At 50.0% G+C, this 20,015-nt stretch overlaps 1 protein-coding gene across 2 annotated transcripts in view; it reads right to left on the reverse strand.

Moving 5' to 3' along the window:
* The window catches only part of STK11 (serine/threonine kinase 11), an 86,846-nt gene that overhangs the window by 57,954 nt on the left and 8,877 nt on the right, over positions 1 to 20,015 (reverse strand). For both annotated transcript variants that reach the window (XM_029613393.1, XM_029613394.1), the window contains exons 2-6: positions 18,151 to 18,234; positions 17,551 to 17,640; positions 2,287 to 2,419; positions 1,692 to 1,828; positions 1,000 to 1,127 (exon numbers count right to left, since the gene is read on the reverse strand). In XM_029613393.1, coding sequence (XP_029469253.1) covers positions 1,000 to 1,127; positions 1,692 to 1,828; positions 2,287 to 2,419; positions 17,551 to 17,640; positions 18,151 to 18,234 — 572 coding nt within the window. The remainder of the gene's footprint in view (positions 1 to 999; positions 1,128 to 1,691; positions 1,829 to 2,286; positions 2,420 to 17,550; positions 17,641 to 18,150; positions 18,235 to 20,015) is intronic.

Below are 20,015 nucleotides of genomic sequence, written 5' to 3' on the forward strand. Positions count from 1 at the left end.
TCAGTTTTTCCTTTCAGTGTTGCAGACACAAAGTTCAGCACTGCAGCCTCAGGGGTTTATGTGCCATGGAGTGAGTGTGTGTGGAGGGGGTGGGCGGCAGCTCTGTCTTCAGATTTCAAAGCTACGGGGCAGAATCCTGAACCATTTTAGAAACTGCCCTGCTGTGCCAGGCTCTGGAACCTGCTGCGTAGGAACCTTGGCTCACTGCTATCAGAGCACCCAAACTAAGCTTTCCACAAGCAGCCACAAAAGCAAGCCAGTGCTAGGAAGAAGTCCCCTTAATGTAGTGATCAATGTCGAGAGATTATATTAGAGCAGAGCTGGATACTAGTAGTTTTCAGGTCAGCACTAGTCCCACAAAATGAGATTTTTCTCCCCAGTCTACAGGAAGCAAAATTACAAAGTGTACCAGTATTGCCACCTACTGCCCCACAATAGTACTACAGGTATAAAATATTGCCCATGTTTACAAGGTTAAGAGAGCCCTAATTATAGGCGGAGCCTAGGGGAGCTTGCATTTACCTCTTCAAAAGGGAGTTAAGGATGTTACTTACCTTATTACCCCCCCCCACACCAAAGACATTTTCTCATATAACTAAGCAGTTATTTGGATACATTCCCTGGGCTACACACTGCCTTCTCCTTAGCAGTCAAGTTTCACAAGGTGGTTAAGAGTTTTCCCACAGAGGACTAGGGAGGGAAAGTTATGTGCAGGGATTCCATCTTGCAGTAAATCAGGTACAGAGTCCATGTTGTCTTTGCCAGCCGGAATTTTCAAAGGGAAACTCCTTAGACCCTGCAAACTACTCGACTGTTTAAACATCCCCCCCCCCCCCCCACATACAGCTCTTTCTAACCCTATCGCTCGGTCTAGACAGACATACACATTCTGTGATACACCGCAGTGGGGGGCCCAGTGCTTTCCTGACCCTGCAGTAAAATCCCAAACTGGCAGCCCATGTGGCCCGTGCATCCATTTCCTCAGCAAAACCCACTCACCTCTCAGCAGGTTGGAGAGGAGGGGCCCACAGTCCTCCGGAATTGCATAATCTCCTTTCCCAATGTTTTCAAATAATTTATAGATGTTATCCCCCTCAAATGGGTACAGTCCTGTGGTGATATTGTATCTTCAAATGAAGAGGGAGAAAAAAAAAAAGCCTGAATAAGACTATGCAGGGGAGGGGGTAAACCCAACTGGCAAGACAGCATGTAACAGAATGCATAGAGGGCTGCCATATGCACAAACCAGTAAGCAATACCCCGGAGGGGAGCCTCCGGGCAGCCACTGGCTCCAGCATCCTGACACCTGCAGCTGTCTCCTCCTCGGGGGAGGGGGACGCTGGGCAGCATGACTGCGTGAGCACTGCGACTTCCAGGAGTGGCTGCTGGAGCTCCAGCTCACGCCGTCAGGTACTAACTCATCCCCAAAGAGGTCTGCATCAGACAGGAGAGCTAGTCTGAACGGTGCACGTTATATACCGTCTGCTCTGGGAGCGATGGAGCTGCAGGGCCCCAAAAAGGGGGGACCTGGGAGCCACAGGGAAGATAGGTGGATAACCCACCAATGCTGTTTTCAGCGAGAGGGGGGGGGGGGGGGAGCATTAGAAAGGCCATGCATGGCCAGGTTCAGGATGAAGGGCAGAAAGAGCGAGCGGTCATTCACAGCTCCGCAGCGTCCTGCTGACACTCACAGCGTGACGCCCGCTGACCAGATGTCCACTTTAAAACCTGAAAAGGTATCCAGTCCATTGGCGATTTCTGGGGGCTGGAATGCGGGTGACCCTTGGCTTGTCCTACACGTGTCGTCCTCTGCAAACGGGTGCAAGGCCTGGAGAGGAAAACGTTAAGAAAAAAAAAAAAAGATGGTCAGAAATAAAACCATTCAGTTTCTTGCCCAAACTAGTGGCGAGAGAAAAGCATTATATATATATATTATCTTCCCTCAAAAGGAGGTGGAGATGGGAATTAACCACACACACATAGGCTCTGCCCAAGTGTGTACAAAAATGAGATCCTACGTGTCTGTGCGTGCTCACACACATACAAACACGAAGCTCCCCCCCCACCATGGACACAGGTTCACACACACACACGGGGCTCTCCCCACCACACACAGGACTCTCCACACTATAGGCATACAGATGTGGAATCTGACCATGTGTGTGCGCACACACGAGGACAGCCCAAACATCTGTGTGCACGCACATGCTTGTGGGGCTCTCCACATCAAATACATGCCCGCACGCACACACAAACACGTGGGGGCTCTCTCCACAATACACGAACCTCTGCTACTCCTAAGTCGGATATTTTCAGTGTTGCATTGGTTGTTAACAGAAGATTTCCAGGTTTTATATCCTTGTGAACGATGCCTTGACTGTGTAAGTATTCTAAGCCATCCATAAGCTGGCAAAAGTACCTGCAAACACAGACAGGAGAGTCAGAGACATGTAGTGAGGAAACTTCCCAAGACTCTGCCCAGTGACAAATCTGCAGCCTTGGGCAACCACAAACATTTTATTTGGTCGTTGATTTCCTCGTCATTTTTTTCCTTTTGACTCTACAGAATCCTTCTGCTCCTTTGGGCTTCCAGTCTCCACTGGGCCGAGACAGCCGAGTCGTCATTCACAGCTACATGCTGCTCTCCCCTTCTTTTTATATGCCCCTCCCCAACTCAACCAAACCATTACAATGACAAGCCTCGACCAGGGGCCTCAAACCACAGCACCGCCAAAATCCAGTTAAAATGGACACTGGGCCTGGCCACTCCACGACTCTTTCCACTGCTGGCCCAGAAATGGTAGTGCACAGCCACTTATTTTATATTCCACATTTTTGCCACTTTAAAGTGGATTACATTCAGGCACTGTAGGTACTTGGTCAGATAACTATGACCAAAATCTGGAGAGGAATTTCCTATGCATAAGTGAAAAATGAAACAGCAGCAACACCCAAAAAAAAAAGGCAGAGGGGATAGGAGTGACTCTGCCATCATTACGTGCGGTGGGATTTGGGGAGTGAGGGCACAATGTGTGGCATTGCTCCTGGCACAGAAGCAGGGGAGGAAAAAGCAGAGTTGCTCACCTGTAACAGATGTTCTCCAAGGACAGCAAGATGTTAATCCTCACACGAGTGACATCATCAGATGGAGCCCCGATGTGGAAAACTTATGTCAAAGTTTCTAGAACTTTGACTAGGCACACCAAGCATGCCCAGCACGTCCTATACCACACATCCACACAGGATCCCGGTCCAGTCTTGCAACACAGAATTATGATTAAATTAAAAAAAAAAAAAAAATAGGAGAAATCCAACTCCATGGGGAGGCGGACAGGTTTCATGAGGACTAACATCCTGCTGTCCTCGGAGAACACCTGTTACAGGTAAGCAACTCTGTTTTCTCTGAGGAAAAGCAGGATGGTAGTCCTCACACATGGGTGAATCCCTAGCTACAGGCTGCTCCCCAACACAAATGGGGACCAGACACCCAACCAGGTGCCAACGGGCACAACACCACCAGTGCTGTTGGTAACAAAAGGGGAGACAGCCTGAACCCAAACACAACAGGCCCTAGGCAGGGGAGTTGTGTTCTACATCTCAAACAGGTTCTGAAGGACAGACTAGCCGAATCTACTGTCGCATTGGCCATCCCTACCCAGACAGTAATGAGATGTGAACGTGTGGAGAGAACTCAGTGTCGCAACCTTGCAGATCTCCATAAGAACTGTTCGCAAATGGGCCACCAATGCTGCCATGGCTCTTGACGGAATGAGCCTTAACAAGATGCAGTACCGTCTGGGCATAACAGGAAATGTAATGTGCTAGCCAACTGGATAGTGTCTGTTTGGCACAAGACATGTCCAATTTATTTTTGTCAAAATAAAAAAAAATTGGGTGGACTGTCTATGGATTTCTGTCCATTCCAAACAGAAGGCTAAGGCTCGCTTGCAGTCAAAACCGTGCAGTGCTCATTCGCCTTGGTGCGCATGGGGCCTAGGAAAGAATGCTGGCAAGATGGAGGACTAGTTAAGATGGAAGTCAGTCACCACCTTAGGCAAGAACTTAGGGTGTATACGCAAGGTCACCCTGTCATGATAGCCACCTTTATACTAAAGTTTTAAGTCACTAAGATCTGGAGCTCACTGACTGCCACCAAGAACATAACCTTACAGGTCAGGTACTTCAGGTCACAAGTGCAAGGTGGCTCAAATGGAGCTTTCATCAGCTGAGTGAACACCTCGTTGAGGTCCCAAGACACAGATGTGCTCTAGACCAGCCAATCGTCCAGATACAGGAAAACATGCACTCCCAGCCTGCGGAGGTGCACTGCCACCACTGCCAGGCATTCTGTAAAGAACTGAGGGGCTGACGCGAGCTGGACAGCAACACCCAGTACTGGAAATGCTATTTTCCCATCACAAATCGGAGAAACTTCCTGTGACCAGGGAAGATCTCAATAAGAGTGTAGGTGTCCTTTAGGTCAAGGGAGCATAGCCAGTCCCCATTTTGCAAAAAGGGGGATCAAGGTACCCAGGGAAATCATCTTGAACTTTTCTTAGAAACCTGTTCAAGGCCCTTAGTTCTTGGATGAGACAGAGTCCTCCTCTTCTCTTTTGAATCAGGAAGTATCTGGGGTTAAATCTCCACCCTCTTTGCCCTGGTGGTATGGGCTTGACCGTTCTGGCTATTAAGAGGGAGGAAAGCTCCGCTGGTAGTACTTCCTGATGTGTTACCGGCCCCCAAAAACGGGCACAGAGGGCAATTTGGTGGGAAACCCAATAGATGCAATTGGTACCCTTGACGGACGATGGACAGAACCCTTTGGTCAGAGGTTCGCAAAGAATTGTAACCTTCCCTCGATTGGAGGGTCCATCATCCCAGGTACGGGCAACTGGCATATGCTCCCTACGACCTAGTCAAAACCTCCTCCCCAGAGTTGACTGACGAGCCGGCTTTGGCTTGGGAGCTTTCTGCTGCTTAGGACAGCTGCGGAAGCCCAAATGGTGTTGACGGGAGCGGGGAGGCAGAGGATAGTACTTCCCTTTGGTGAAAGAAAGACTTCCTTGGCCCCAGACTCACCGGCCTCCTAGAAGAGGACGGGTCCGGAGTACTGGCAGAGAGTTGTCAAAGGATTTCATGGTGGTCCCAAAGCTGGGCCACAGCATCCATCACATTATTTCCAATGAGTGTCTCTCCAGTACATGGCACATCGAGTCACTCCTGTACTTCTGGTCTAAGATCTGAGGCCTACAGCCATGCCATTCTGTGGGCACTGATTCTTCCGCTGCAGAAAACTCTCGATGCTGTCTCGAAAATAACGTAGGTCAGACAGATCTCGTGTTTTCCACACTCCAGGCCCTCATGCACCAACAACATGAGGGTGTCCTGCTGCTGTTGAGGCACCTGCTTCCAGATGTCTCACGAGTACTGGCTCATATAGAGCTGGTAGGCAGCAATGCAGGAAATGAGCATGGCACCTTGAAACTTCTTCCTCCCAAGAGAATCTATAGTTATATGATCCTTCCTTAGGAGCACCGAGGAATGAGTCTGAGAGCGCTTGGCCCTCTCGAGGGTGGATTTGACAACCACAGACTGGTGAAGCAACTGATGTTTATCGAATCCAGCAGCCTTCTGGACAAGGAAGACAATAAGAAGGTAGACTAACAGGGGCTGTGAAGGGGTGTTCCCATATCCTCAGCAGCAACTCTAAGGATCTTGTGTATCAGGTCCGCCATGATCTCCTTAGGAGGCTCCATGAACTGGAGGATCTCAGGCATTTTGTGCCTGGCATCTTACTCCGTCAATAAATGGAACGGAATGACTTCCACTATCACCCTCACAAAACCTGTGAAGGTCAAGTCCTCAGGTGAATACTTCCTTTGCTTCTCTGGAGGAGAAGGTTCTAAAGGGAGATCCTCGGAACCTTCTGAGGAATCCAAAGCATCATCCTCCCAGGGTTCAAAGGGCTCCTCATCCGCACTGTAAGCCACAGGGGATGGGCCCCTAAGTGCTCGGCCTTTGTCCAGAGGTGCAAGCACTGGTAGAACTCCACCGGCCTCAGTCGAACTTCCTCATAAGTACATAAGAACTGCCATACTGGGTCAGACCAAGGGTCCACCAAGCCCAGCATCCTGTTTCCAACAGTGGCCAATCCAAGTCACAAGTACCTAAATACCCAAACATTAAATAAATCTCAGGCTACTATTGCTTATTAATTAATAGTAGTGTATGGATTTTGCCTCTAGGAAGTTATTCAAATCTTTTTTAAATCCAGTTACACTAACTGCTGTAACCACATCCTCTGGCAATGAATTCCAGAGCTTAGCTATGCGCAGAGTGAAAGAATTTTCTTCAGTTTGTTTTAAATGAGCTACTTGCTAACTTCATGGAGTGCTTGCTAGTCCTATTATCTGAGAGAGTAAATAGATTTACATTAACTTTTTCAAGTCCTTTCATGAGTTTGTAGACCTCTATCATATCCCCCTCAGTTGTCTCTTTTCCAAACTGAACAGCCCTATCTTCCTTAGCCTTACCTCATAGGGGAGCCGTTCCATGCTCCATATCATTTTGGACACACTTCTCTGCACTTTCTCCAGTGCAACTATATCTTTTTTTGAGATGTGGTGATCAGAATTGCACACAGTATTCAAGATGCGGTCTCACCATGGAGCGATACAGAGGCATTATGACATCCCTCGTTTATTTGCCATTCCCTTAATAATTCTTAACATTGTTTGCTTTATTGATCGTCACAGCACACTGAGCCGACAATTTCAATGTATTATCCACTATAATGCCTAGATCACTTTCCTGGGTAAGATAGAACCTAACATTGTGTAACAGCAAAGAGTTATTTTTCCCTGTATGCATCACTTCGCACTTGTCCACGTTAAATTTCATCTGTCATTTGGATGCCCATCTCCAGTCTCACAAGGTCTTCCTGCAATTTATCACAATCTGCTTGAGATTTAACTACTCCGCATAATTTTGTTTCATCTGCAAATTTGATCACCTCACTTGTCGTACCCCTTTCCAGATCATTTATAAATATATTAAAAAACACCGGTCCAATTACAGATCCCTGAGGCACACCACTGTGAAAACTGACCATTTAATCCTACTCGTTTTCTGTCTTTTAACCAACTTGCAAGCCACAAAAGGACTTCGCCTCCTATCCCATGACATTTAGTTCTTAGAAGCTTCTCATGCAGGACTTTTTCAAATGCCTTCTGAAAATCCAAATACACATAGGAAAATTAGGTTCTTACCTTTGCTAATTTTCATTCCAGTAGTACCATGGATCAGTCCAGACAGCTGGGTTATGCCTCCCCTCCAGCAGATGGAGTCAGAGAGAAAACTGAAAGCACCCCCTAGATATACTGGTGTGCCTCCTGCGGTCCTTCAGTATATGTGATATCAAAGCAGAAGCACTACACACAAAGTCCTTCCACAAAAATTTTTTTTTTTTTTTAAAACAGTGACCAGATCAAGTAGCCACGTCCTTGAAACAGGTAAAAAACCAGAAAACAACAAACAGGACACCACAAGTGTACAACAAGAACGCTATAAAATAGCACCGGCCCCATGACACTGAGGCGACCGACACAAGACAGAAAACTGCAATGAAACGACAGACTACGAGCGGACTCCCAGAAGCACCAAGGGCGGGCGTCTGGACTGATCCATGGTACTACTGGAATGAAAATTAGCAAAGGTAAGAACCTAATTTTCCTTTCCCAGTACGTACCAGGATCAGTCCAGACAGCTGGGATGTACCCGAGCCGCCTTAAAACTGGGGTGGGACCCTGAGAGTCCCGCTCGAATCACACTGCTCCCAAGGACTCTGCAGGAGGTCCCCGGACATCCAGGCGATAATAGCCTGGAAAAGTATGCCAGGATTTCCATGTGGCCGCCCTGCATATCTCTTGGCACGAAACCAAGTGATTCTCTGCCCATGAAGTCGCTTGAGAACGCAGAGAATGAGCCTTAGTCCAGCGGGAACAGGCTACCACAGCCAACATACGTGGACGCAATAGCACTTTTCAACCAGCGTGCAATCGTAGCTTTGGATGCTGAAGACCCTTCCGGTCCACTCCACAACACGAAAAAGGTGATCTGACTTTCTAAAGTCATTCGTAACCTCCAACTAGCGTAAGAGAAGTCCGACGGACATCCAAACGCCTCAAGTCCCGACCCATGAGGCCAGACTGTAGTCCTCGTCCGAAAAGGAAGGTATTCCACCGTTTGGTTGACATGAAACGTGGAAACCACCTTAGGTAGGAAGGAAGGAACAGTTCGTAGGGAAACCCCGGACGCCGAAATGCGCAAAAAACGGTTCCCTGCAAGAGAGAGCCTGAAGCTCCGACACCCGACGAGCCGAGGAGGAAATGGCGACAAGGAAAACAGTCTTAAGGGTGAGATCCTTCAAAGAAGCCGCCTCTTAAGAGGTTCAAACGGAGAGCCACACACAAACCGCGGAGTACCACAGTTCAAGTTCCAAGACGGACAGGGAAGCCTGACGGGAGGACGCAAAATTTCTAACCCCTCGCAAAAAACGAGCCACATCTGGATGGACTCGCAAGGGAAGAACCTTCGACCTTGCCCCTCAAGCAGCCCAAAGCCGCCACCTGAACTCGAAGCGAATATACGCCAACCCCTTCTTCAATCCATCCTGTAAGAACATAAGGATATCCGCCACTGACGAACGTCTGGCCGACGTACCTGCCGTGTCACACCAATCATGGAAAACCTTCCAAACCCTCGCGTAGGCGAGAGTAGTGGAAGATCGACGCGCCCCGAAGGAGAGTAGACACCACCCGCGTTCCGAATAACCTCTCTTCTTCAACCGCTTCCTCTCAAAAGCCAAGCCGCCAGACAAAAACGATCCGCCAGATCGAAAAATACTGGACCCCTGCCGAAGGAGATTGGGAAGATGACCGAGACGCAGTGGGCCGTCGACTGCCAAGTTGACCAGATCCGCGAACCACGGGCGCCGCGGCCATTCCGGAGCCACGAGAATCACCGGACGTGATGGGACTCTATGCGCGCTTAGCACTTTCCCCCACCAGCGGCCACGGAGGGAACACATAAAGAAGAATGTGACGAGGCCACGGAAGGGCTAGCGCGTCCACCCCTTCTGACGCGTGCTCCCTTCTCCGACTGAAGAAGCCGTGCCGCCTTTGCATTTTGACGAGTCGCCATGAGGTCCAAGCGCGGAGTCCCCCAACGCCGCGCGATGAAAGCCATCGCTTCCAACGAGATCTCCCATTCTCCTGGATCTAGGTGCTGCCGGCTGAGGTAATCCGCCTGAACGTTGTCCACGCCGGCGATGTGGGTGGCCGCGAGACGCTCTATGTGCCTTTCCGCCCAGGACATCAACAGCGCCGCCTCGGACGCTACTGCTTGGCTTTTCGTGCCTCCTTGTCGATTTATGTACGCCACTGTGGTCGCATTGTCCGACAGAACTCTTACTGCTCGTCCGCGTACCAGCGGAAGGAGACAACGCAAGGCCAGGCGGACCGCTCTGGTCTCCAAGCGGTTTATGGACCAAGTCGCCTGGAGTGCTGACCAGGTGCCCTGGACTGCACGGGACTGGCAGACCGCACCCCAGCCCGACAGGCTGGCATCCGTCGTCACCACCAACCAAGACGGGGGTTCGAGGTCCACCCCCTGTAGGAGATTGGCCGGAATCAACCACCAAGAGAGACTGGAGCGAGCCGGCTCCAGCAAAGGCAATTCCATCCCGTACTCCTCCGAGCGGGGATCCCAGCGAGATAGAAGCGCTCTTTGTAACGGACGCATATGCGCAAAAGCCCATTGTACCATTTCCATAGTAGACACCATATGACCAATGACTTGTAAATAATCCCAGACCGTGGGAATCTCGAGCTCTAACAGACGTCGTACCTGAGTCATGAGATTGAGCATGCGTTGCTGCGGAAGAAAAAAACCTTGCCATCAAGGTGTCGAACCGAGCTCCCAGGAACTCCAGCTGTTGGGTTGGTTCGAGTCTGCTCTTCGCGAAGTTGACTACCCAACCCAACCTCTGCAGCTGGCGCACCACTAAGGAGACCCGCCCGGGTGCATGCCTCGTGCGACTTCGCTCGAATGAGCCAATCGTCGAGATAGGGATGTACCAGGACGCCTTGCCGGCGGAGGAAGCCGCTACCACCACGAGAACTTTGGTGAACACCCTCGGCGCGGTGGCCAACCGAAGGGGAGGGCGCAAAACTGGTAGTGGTCCCCCATTACCATGAACCTCAAGTACCTTTGATGCCGTTCTCTTATTCCGATGTGCAGATAGGCCTCTGTCAGATCCAAAGAAGCCAAGAATTCTCCCGTGTGGACGGCCGCAATAACAGACCGGAGGGTCTCCATCCGGAAGCGGGGCACACGCAACGCCTTGTTTACTCCCTTGAGATCCAGAATGGGTCGGAAGGTGCCCTCCTTCTTGGGCACCAGGAAGTATATGGAATACCGACCCGTCCTGAGCTGGTCCCAGGGAACCGGAAACCACCGCCCCCAGAGCCTGTAGATGGGCGACCGTTTGGGCTATAGCTACCTGTTTTTCTACGGGCCCGCACGGCGATACCAGGAAGAGATCCCGGAGGGGACGTACAAAATCCAACTCGTAGCCGTACCGAACCACGTCGAGGACCCATTGATCCGAAGTAATTGCGGCCCACTCCTCCCAGAACCGGGACAACCGACCTCCGATAACGGGCACGGAGGAGTGGGCCCGCGCAACCTTCATTGTGTGGGCTTGATGGCAGGAAAGCCTTGGGAAGAGCCTCCACGTAGAGGCCTCCTGCCACGAAAGGAAGAAGAAGACCAGGCCTGGGATCTCGTCGTCTGCTGCCGCTGGGAGAAGGAACCTCCTCTTCCCCCACGGAAACGCCTTTGTCCACGAAAGCGAGCCCTGGCGTTACCAAACGACCGAGGTTGCCGAGGCTTATCCTCCGGCAGCTTGTAAACCTTGTTGTCACCCAGATCCTTAATGAGCTGGTCCAGCTCGTCGCCGAACAGCAACTTGCCCTTAAAGGGAAAGGAACCTAACCTCGCCTTGGAGGTGGCATCCGCCGACCAACGACGGAGCCACAGCAACCTCCTGGCTGAGACCGCCGAGGACATAATACGAGCCGATGTGCGCAACAAGTCATACAAGGCATCCGCTGTATAAGCGACCGCCGCTTCAACACAATTCGCCTGCTCAGCCTCACCCGGAGGTAGCTCCTGCATGGTCAGCAGCTGTTGAACCCAGCGGAGGTTGGCCCTCTGTACAAGGCTGCTGCAAGCCGCCGCTCGGACCCCCAGTGCCGCCACATCAAAAATACGCTTTAATAAGACCTCAAGCTTGCGGTCTTGGAGGTCCTTCAGCGCTATACCCCCCGTCACGGGGATAGTCGTATGCTTGACCACAGCCGTGACAGCCGAATCTACCGCGGGTGTCTTCAACAGTTCCAAAGAATCCTTAGGTAAGGGATATAACTTTTCCATGGCTCGATTCACGCGCAGGGAAGCCTCTGGCAGTTCCCATTCCTTCGAGACAATCTGCAGCACCTTGTGATGGAAAGGAAAAGTCTGAGGAGGGGCCCGAAGCCCTGCCATCGCGATATCCCCCGTGGACGAGTCCGCCTCTTGAGGCGGCGTCGTTAACTCTAGCTCCTGCAGCACGTGGAGAATAAGGGCACTTAACTCCTCCTTAGCAAATAGACGGAAGCACCTGAGGGTCATCCCCCTCTACGGACCCCTGCTCGTCCGTCATTAGCAAATCCGGAGCCCCCGGGGACTCTGGAGCGGCCCCTGTATCGCTCAGGTCCTCAGCCCCCCCCCCCCGCGGGCGGGGAGCCGTAGCCCCGGCAGACCCCACCCCCGGAGGACTCCCCTGGGGTAGGGGAGACTTTTTGGGCACCTTCGGGGGAGGGGGGCACCTCCAGCTCCCAGCCGGACTCTGCCTGTAAAAACGCCTTGTGCATTAAAAGCACAAACTCCGACGAAAAAGGCACTGACCTTTTAAAACCTTTCTTCGGGGCATCCGCTGAGGGGGGGCCTCGAGGCGACCCCACATCGGGCTGAGAGCGCGGGCTGCGTGCGTCCGGCGAGGGGGGAGGGGAGTTCTCCTCCTCCGAAGCTGAAAAAATCCTCCTGCCGCGTGGCCAAGCTGGCCGCCGCACTCCTCCCCGAGGGAGGAGGGGCCGAAGACCGGCTGCCTGAGGCGCTGCTTTGCCGCGACGCAGAGGGGCGAGGAGAGCGGCTGCGGGCAGCGCTCGGCCCCCCCGAGGGTCCCTCGCCCCCGGGAAGACATCGGGGGCAGAGACCCTCGCGGGAGAGTCGCGCCCCCGCCTCCCCACATGTCTGGCAAGCCGAGGATCGCGGCATCCTAGGAGTGAGCCCTGAAGCCCTGAAGTGACGGCGAAAATGGCGCCAAAAAAAAAAAAAACAAACTCTGGTGAGCAGAAATTCGGAAGCTAACGCGCGCCGGGTGGACTAGCCACCCCCTCCGGGGTCCGAAAGGGCACGGGCAGGCTTTTTGTTCGGGGTTAAGCAGGGGAGCTCACTGCCTGTCCCCAACAGGTCTTAAATGACTCTTCAGATTGACTTTTTTTTTTTTTTTTTTTTTTTTTTTTTAAAACCCCCTTCAGGGCCAAATCCCTGGTATGGGGGGGGGAGGGTGACCGGCCCACCGGTAAACTCTCCCCCAGCCCCACGGACACTCTATCCCGGGAAGAAGAGGAGGGTATGACCCTCCGAGCCTGCCCCACACTTAACCACTAAACTCGCAGCGCAAGACAATTAACAAAGACAAACAGGCAGACAGAGGACAGAAAAGACGAACCAATTGATCTAGTCCCTTGTCTCCCCCTTTTCTTTTTTTTTTTTTTTTTTCAGTACCAAGAAACTGACCAGACCAGAACCGCAGGTTATGCCTCTCAATCTGCTGGAGTCAGAGAATATACTGAAGGACCGCAGGAGGCACACCAGTATATCTAGGGGGTGCTTTCAGTTTTCTCTCTGACTCCATCTGCTGGAGGGGAGGCATAACCCAGCTGTCTGGACTGATCCTGGTACGTACTGGGAACTACTGATTCACCTTTGTCCACGTTTAGTCACCCCTTCAAAAAAAATGTAGGAGATTTGTGAGGCAAGACTTCCCTTGGGTAAAAACATGCTGGCTATGTCCCATTAAACCATGTCTGTCTATCTAAATGTTTTGTGATTTTATTCTTTATAACAGTTTCCACGATATTTCCCGGTACTGAAGTCAGGCTCACCGGTCTTATAGTTTCCCAGATCACCCCTGGAACCCTTTTTAAATATTGGGGTTACATTGGCCATCTTCCAATCTTCAAGTACAATGGATGATTTTAATGATAGATTAATTTGTAAGATTTGAAATTTCATTTTTTAGTTTTCAGAACCCTGGGGTGTATGCCATCCGGTCCAGGTGATTTACCACTCTTCAGTTTGTCAATCAGGTCTACCACATCTTCCAGCTTCACTATGATTTGGTTCAGTTCATCTGAGTCATTACCCTTGAAAACAATCTCCAGAACAGGATCTCCCCAATATCCTCTTCAGTAAACACCGAAGCAAAAATCACTTAATCTTTCCGTGATGGCCTTATCGTCCCTAAGTGCCCCTTTAACCCCTCGATCATCTAACAATCCAAACAACTCCTCGCAGGGTTTCTGCTTCGGATATTTTTTTTTAAGTTTTTATTGTGAGTTTTTGCCTCTATAGCCAATTTCTTTTCAAATTCTTTCTTAGTCTGTCTTACATTTAACTTGCCAATGCTTATTCCTGTTTTCTTCTGATGGATCCTTCTTCCAATTTTTGAATGAAGGTCTTTTGACTAAAATAGCCTCTTTCACCTCACTTTTTAGCCATGCTGGCAGTCGTTTGACCTTCCTTCCACCTTTCTTAATCCAAGGAATACATATGGACTGTGCTTCTAGAATGGTATTCTTAACTATATCTATGCCTGTTGCACACTTTTTACCTTTGTAGCTGCACCTTTCACTTTATTTATTTATTTATTTTTAACTATTTCTCATTTTATCAAAGTTTCCCTTTTTGAAAGTTTAGTGCTACAGCCATGGATTTGCTTACTGTCCCCCCTTCCAGTTATTAATTCAAATTTGATCATATTATGATCACTATTGCCAAGCGGCCCCACCACAGTTATCTCTCACAAAAATCTGTGCTCCACTCAGAATTAGATCTAAAATTGCTCCCTCTTTCGTCTGTTCCTGAGCCAATTGCTCCATAAAACTGTCATTTATTCCATCCAGGAATTTTATCTCTCTAGCATGCCCTGATATTTCACTTACCCTTCTTGAAGGAATGGGTGATGACCACCGTATCAGTAGGGGAAAGTCTCTGTGTCCTGTTGGACATTGATGCTGTCCTGGGAACTAACGCCAGCTGGGTCAGTAACGCACTGATGAGAATGTTGAGCTTCTCCAGAAGCAGTATGAGGATGGGGGCACTCAGTTCGGTGCCACTAGACTGAAGCCCTGCAGCGCCCGGTCCACAGCTAACTGGACTCGATTCTCCAGCTCCTCCTCAAACATTGCCGATGCCAACTCAGACTGAGAGGAAGGAGGGATGGCCAGATCCTCTTTGGATCCTCGAGGTGGATCAGTGACTTATTTTATTTACTACTTTTATATACCGTCAATCTGTAAAAAATCTTAACGGTGCACAATAGCTAAAATGCAATTTAAGATGCAATAAACAATCAAAATAATACATTATAGTAAAACGATAAAATAAACTAAAAAAAACAATGAAGTAAAATAATTAAAAATATTAAAAGGTCAAGTAAATTAATAAATAATATCTGAGCCTGAAATTAGTTTTGATAAAAAGTTAAATCTGACTGCTACCTATTGCTTAAGCGTAACTTTCAACCATCAAAGGCTTTTTTTTTTTTTTTTTTTTTTAAATAGCCAAGTTTTAAGGTTTTACTTGAATATTCCAGGGTCTTTTTGAAGCCTGAGCTCATCTGGTAATGAGTTCCAAAGTTTAGGGCCTGCCACAGAGATTGTGCTCTCTCTCCGACTTCAGACAAGTTTAAGGTCCAAGGAGCCGCAATGATGGACACCGAGCCATTGACATCGGTGGGGGTGCCGGAGACCGACCATCGTCGATCTCCTCCAGGTGAAGACGTCTGGTTTCTCATCTTTGGCCTCGGCATCAGGGAAGGACCAGGCTGAGCAACGATGTCAATGGCTCGGTGTCCATCAGTGCGGCTCCTTGGACTTCTTCAAACCAAAGAGCTGTTCCATCTTATCGAGTTGAAGCCGATGTTCCTTCGAGATCATCTGGGCGCATAAGCAGCAACCCCAATCATCATGAGATGCCCCCAGGCAGAGGACATGTATCTTATGTGGATCCATGTGAACATGGTCCTTGGGCACCAGGAGCATTGCCAAAAACTGGACATGGCCATGTCTGGTGAAACAAAAGGGGCATGAACCGAAAATGATGGGAGCAGGGTGGCAATGGCTGGCGGGCACTGCCGCCAAAGGGAATCGACCACGAAAGTAAACTTACCCGAATCTCTGAAAACCCTAAGAGACACTATGGGAGGGCACTGAGAGGGACCTGGCAACGGAATGAAGGAATAACCCACAAAAAAATGCAAGAAAAACCACAGTTTTACACAAGGCCATAAAACAGCTAGAGTGAGCTCATTCAGACTGGAGACCCGCGTGGACGCATGGTATAGGGCATGCTGGGCATGCTCAGTGTGTCTAGTCAAAGCTCTAAGAACCCCGACATAAGTTTTCCACAGCAGGGCTCCATCTGATGTTGTCATCCATGTGTGAGGACTAACATCCTGCTTGTCCTCGGAGAAAAAAAGGTGTTGGGGAAAGTCCATGAGACAGAAAGGGGGAGGGGGAGGAGCAGCTGGGGTTAATTATACGTCAGGCCGATACAGTACAGTGCGCTCCAGCGGAGAGTGGCCTGTGGGCTCGCCGGCTCTCCCGCGCGTTTTCCTGATTCGGTGTGTGAGGTGGAGGGGTGGCAATGCTGGGGGTTAGCGGTGTGTGTGTTGATAGGAGAGTACATGTGGCTGTGCTGGGGTCAGCTGTGTGCGTGTGCTGATGGGAGGTACGAGTGGCTCTGCTGGGGTTAGCTGTGTGTTGATGGGGGAGAGTACGGGTGGCCGTGCTGAGGTTAGCTGTGCATGTTGATGGGAGGGTACGTGCGGCTGTGCTGGGGTTAGCTGTGATTATTGATGGAATCTGTTGAGTGCAGAGTTAATGGACTTCAGAGGCAGGGCAGTCAACAATGCCAAGCTCAGGGATCAAAGCGAGAAAGCCACCAGAAAGCCAAGCCAAGGGCAGCAGTGGGACATGTGCCAAGAATCTTTGAGCTTTGGCACAGGTCAGAGAAGTTCGGTGTTCCACACAGTTCCATCAGCACCTGGCAGGACCGGAGCAAGAGCCATTTTTTAAGATGTATTATGTATTATACAAAGATCAAAAACTCTTAAATAAAGTGTTCCAGTAACACAGAGACCCTGCAGCTTCCAGGGGTACAGAGCACACCCAAAACAAAATAAACCCAGAAAGGAACAAGCAAGGATCATAGGAGGCACAGTCCCCCTCCCACAATCCTTATCCTCAACTAGTTGCTAAAATTCCTAGAAGTCACAGGAGCCCTAAAGGTGGCTGCCTCTGTGTTTGTTGTTTTGGGCCAGCAGTTTTTCCTGCTCAATCAACGTCGAGCTCTATCGGGCTATGGCACCCTGAGCCCTCATTTGCAACTACCTTGGGATCTCCCCTTATTTTATATCCCCAACTTGGCCCAATCATCCAGGCGGCAGTCCTCGACCAGGGAACCCAAACCATGGCTTCCTCTGGAACCTAGCTAGCTAATGTGGACCCTAAGTCTGGCCGCCAGCCCCCAGGAAGCAGAAGCTGGGAATGGAAATTGAATCCAGGTTCTCTACACAGCAGTGCGCTGAACTTGCCAGTCAAGCCACCAGGCCAGCCCGGCTCTGTGTTCTTAACAGCAGCACTTTGGGATGGGCCAGGGTCATTTAGGAGATCAAAGTAGCCCAATGGCCCTGCCAGAGGGGGGAAAAAAATGTTTCTTGACATGTTCTAACTTTAGCTTCCCGGGGGATCTCATCTGATGAAGATTTTTATAGGACTTAATTTTAGTTTAAACCTTGGATCTGGGGCGACTAGGACAAGTATCTTGATGTCCTGGTCTCCCCGCACCCTCTCCAACACTGCTCAGATTCTCCCACACCCGTATGGAGTCGCTGCAAGAGAGCAAGATGCATTCTCCGGATAACTGGAGGCTGCAGACTAGCGATCTCCAGCTCCCCATTCCCACACTGATCCGACATCCTCTAACTGAAGAAACACCCTCTCCCTCCCTCCCCCGACTTTTCTGGGCGCAACATGCACTAAGCACATGGAATTTACATGGAGGTTGTCTGCTTAGTACTACCCACGCTCGCCAAACGAGAACCAAAGCCTTCATTAAAACGTTTGGTAAAAAAAGGAAGAAAGCCAGAGCTGCACTTACCCATGAGCTTGAAAAACAGGAAACCTTTTCTCTGGGACGCTGTCCAGCATCTCCTGCATGCCACATACACAATATTCCATTACCATATACGTGAGTATGCCGTTAAGGAAGGGATAGCCCTGAAAACCGGGCGGTCCACCTGTCGCAGGGAACCTCAGGCCCTCTGTGCCCCTTTTCAATGTTACTTGCCATGGCACAGTCAGTCTGCTGAAACTTCCTCACTTACCACTTAGAGAGACTCGCCCCAGCCATTGCATTCCTAGCCACCAATGCGGCCAGTCTGTCTACCTTCTGCACTGTTTCCCGTCCCCCTTTAAACACTATGCTTTTCGAGGAAGGGGAAAAAAAACAAAACAGTGTCATGGGAAACTCCCAAAAACCCGGGAAAAGCATTTTATTAACAGCAGCTTTAGGGTATGACCTTCCTGGGATTCTCGAGGGAAGTTAGGCGAAAGGGGCACCTGGGTCTCAGCTGACATATCTCATCATAGAGAGCCCTAGCTAAGGATCGGGTCATGCTGACAACTTCAGTCCAAACTACCACAGAACAATTCAGGTAAGGCAAAGTGAGTGCCCGGGCCCCGTCACGTACAAGGATATATCTTCTGCTTCTCCTCGTTATATAACACATCCACCAACTGGATGACGTTTCGATGCCGTAATCTTCTCAGCAGCTGGATCTCCCTGCAAGGCAAGAGGACAAGCTCCAAGCAGTTACTGAGGGGGGCAAGATTATCACCAGGTTCTGACTCCCCCCCCCCACACCACCTGTTTGACACTGGGCAAGGCAATCTTACCTTTAATCACACAGCTAACGTTCCCTATGCAGACAGCAGTTTAAATTTCATTTATATTCCTCCTTTCTTGCAGGCCGATGCAATAAGGTGCGTTCAGCAAAGTGCACAGTTTAACCCTCAGCTGTGCGCATATATTTTTTGCATGCAAACTTTGCTGCCGTTTCAGCAAGGAGCTTTGGGCACCAAAAATGTGCATACAACGGTGTGTTAGTTAGCACCCCCCAGTGCAGAGAGGTACGCTGGCTTACCTAGCGTTTTCTTCATGCCGTGAATGCAAGCCCTCATCCAACGTAGGGCTACAGGCGGAAGCTGGAGTTCTGGTGCCGGGACCTGTACTTGGTGTTTTATGCATAGAAAAGATACTCTGTGCACAAAAAGCAGGTTTTCCATGCATAAAATATGATTTATGTGGACAAAAAGTGCTTTCTGTGCTGAAAACTACATTTTTGTGCACATAAATCATGTTTTGTGTGCGCTAAGCCTTTTCTTTGCACACATTATCCAGTCTGTTCACATTTTTCCATCCCGAAGCATCAGCATACCATTAGCTTATCTCATCGAGATTTAAAACAAAAACATTAGCTTGCCGCTGAAATTCAGCAACAGTTTTTAGTGCTCAGCTTTTTGCATCGGCCCCCTAAATTTATACTTGAGGGAATGGAGGTTAAATGGACCTGCCCAAGGTCACAAGGAATATCTGTGGGAGAAGCAGGAGTTGAACACTGGCTTCCTCGATTCTCAACCTGCTGCTCCTCCAAGGGTGCCCCAAACCCATCCATCCTGCTTCTAATACCACCCTCCCTCACCAGAGAGCAGCGATACCCCAAATACCCCCTACATAGAAAGCAGGGATTCCCTTAACCATGCTCCTTCAGCCGCAGCGGGCAAGCATCCCCCCCCCCCCAGATAGTAGGGAGTGCCACAACCTACCTCCTACACAGAGAGCAGGGCTGCTCCTAACCTCACCTAGGCACACAGCAAAGGGGCTAAGCCCATACCTAAATCTCCCCCAGACAGACAGCATATCCCTAATCATGCCATGCAAACTGCAAGCACATCCACAGCATACATAACCCCCCACCAATGCAAGACGCAGGTGCACCCATAAAAGCAAGCAGACATGTCCTTAACCACTCCCACAAGCAGAGAGCAGGCATGCCCCACTCCAGTTCCCCCATGCCCTAGCAAAAAGCAGACGCAGTCCAATCCCCTCCCCCCCGGCATCCATAACTGTAGGATGAGACACCATTGTATTGCAATGGTGCGATACAACAAACTCTGACATTAGAATCTGATAGCTGATCAGGACCTTTTGGCCCATCTGGTCTGGCCCATTTCTCTCTCTTGAATACCACAGACCCCATAAATCCCAGGCTTTACCCTCATGTTATAACTAGGGATCCTCTGTGCCTATGCCAGGCTTTACCCCTCACTACTAAAGATCCTGTGCTTATTCCAGGCTCTCTGGAATTCTGTTATTGTTTTTGTCTGCACCTCCTCCCTTGGGAGGCTGTAAGGCTGTGAAATGCACTCACGGCCAGGGCTGGATTTAGAATTATGGCATCTATATGTAGAGAGCTCAGGCCAGTGGAAGAGGGGGGTCCAGTTTTCAGGTACCTTCAGTATCTGGCACTCTAGGAAGGAGGAGTAGCCTAGTGGTTAGAGCAG

Source organism: Rhinatrema bivittatum, chromosome 8 (genome assembly GCF_901001135.1).
Source record: "Rhinatrema bivittatum chromosome 8, aRhiBiv1.1, whole genome shotgun sequence".
Classification (NCBI taxonomy): domain Eukaryota; kingdom Metazoa; phylum Chordata; class Amphibia; order Gymnophiona; family Rhinatrematidae; genus Rhinatrema; species Rhinatrema bivittatum.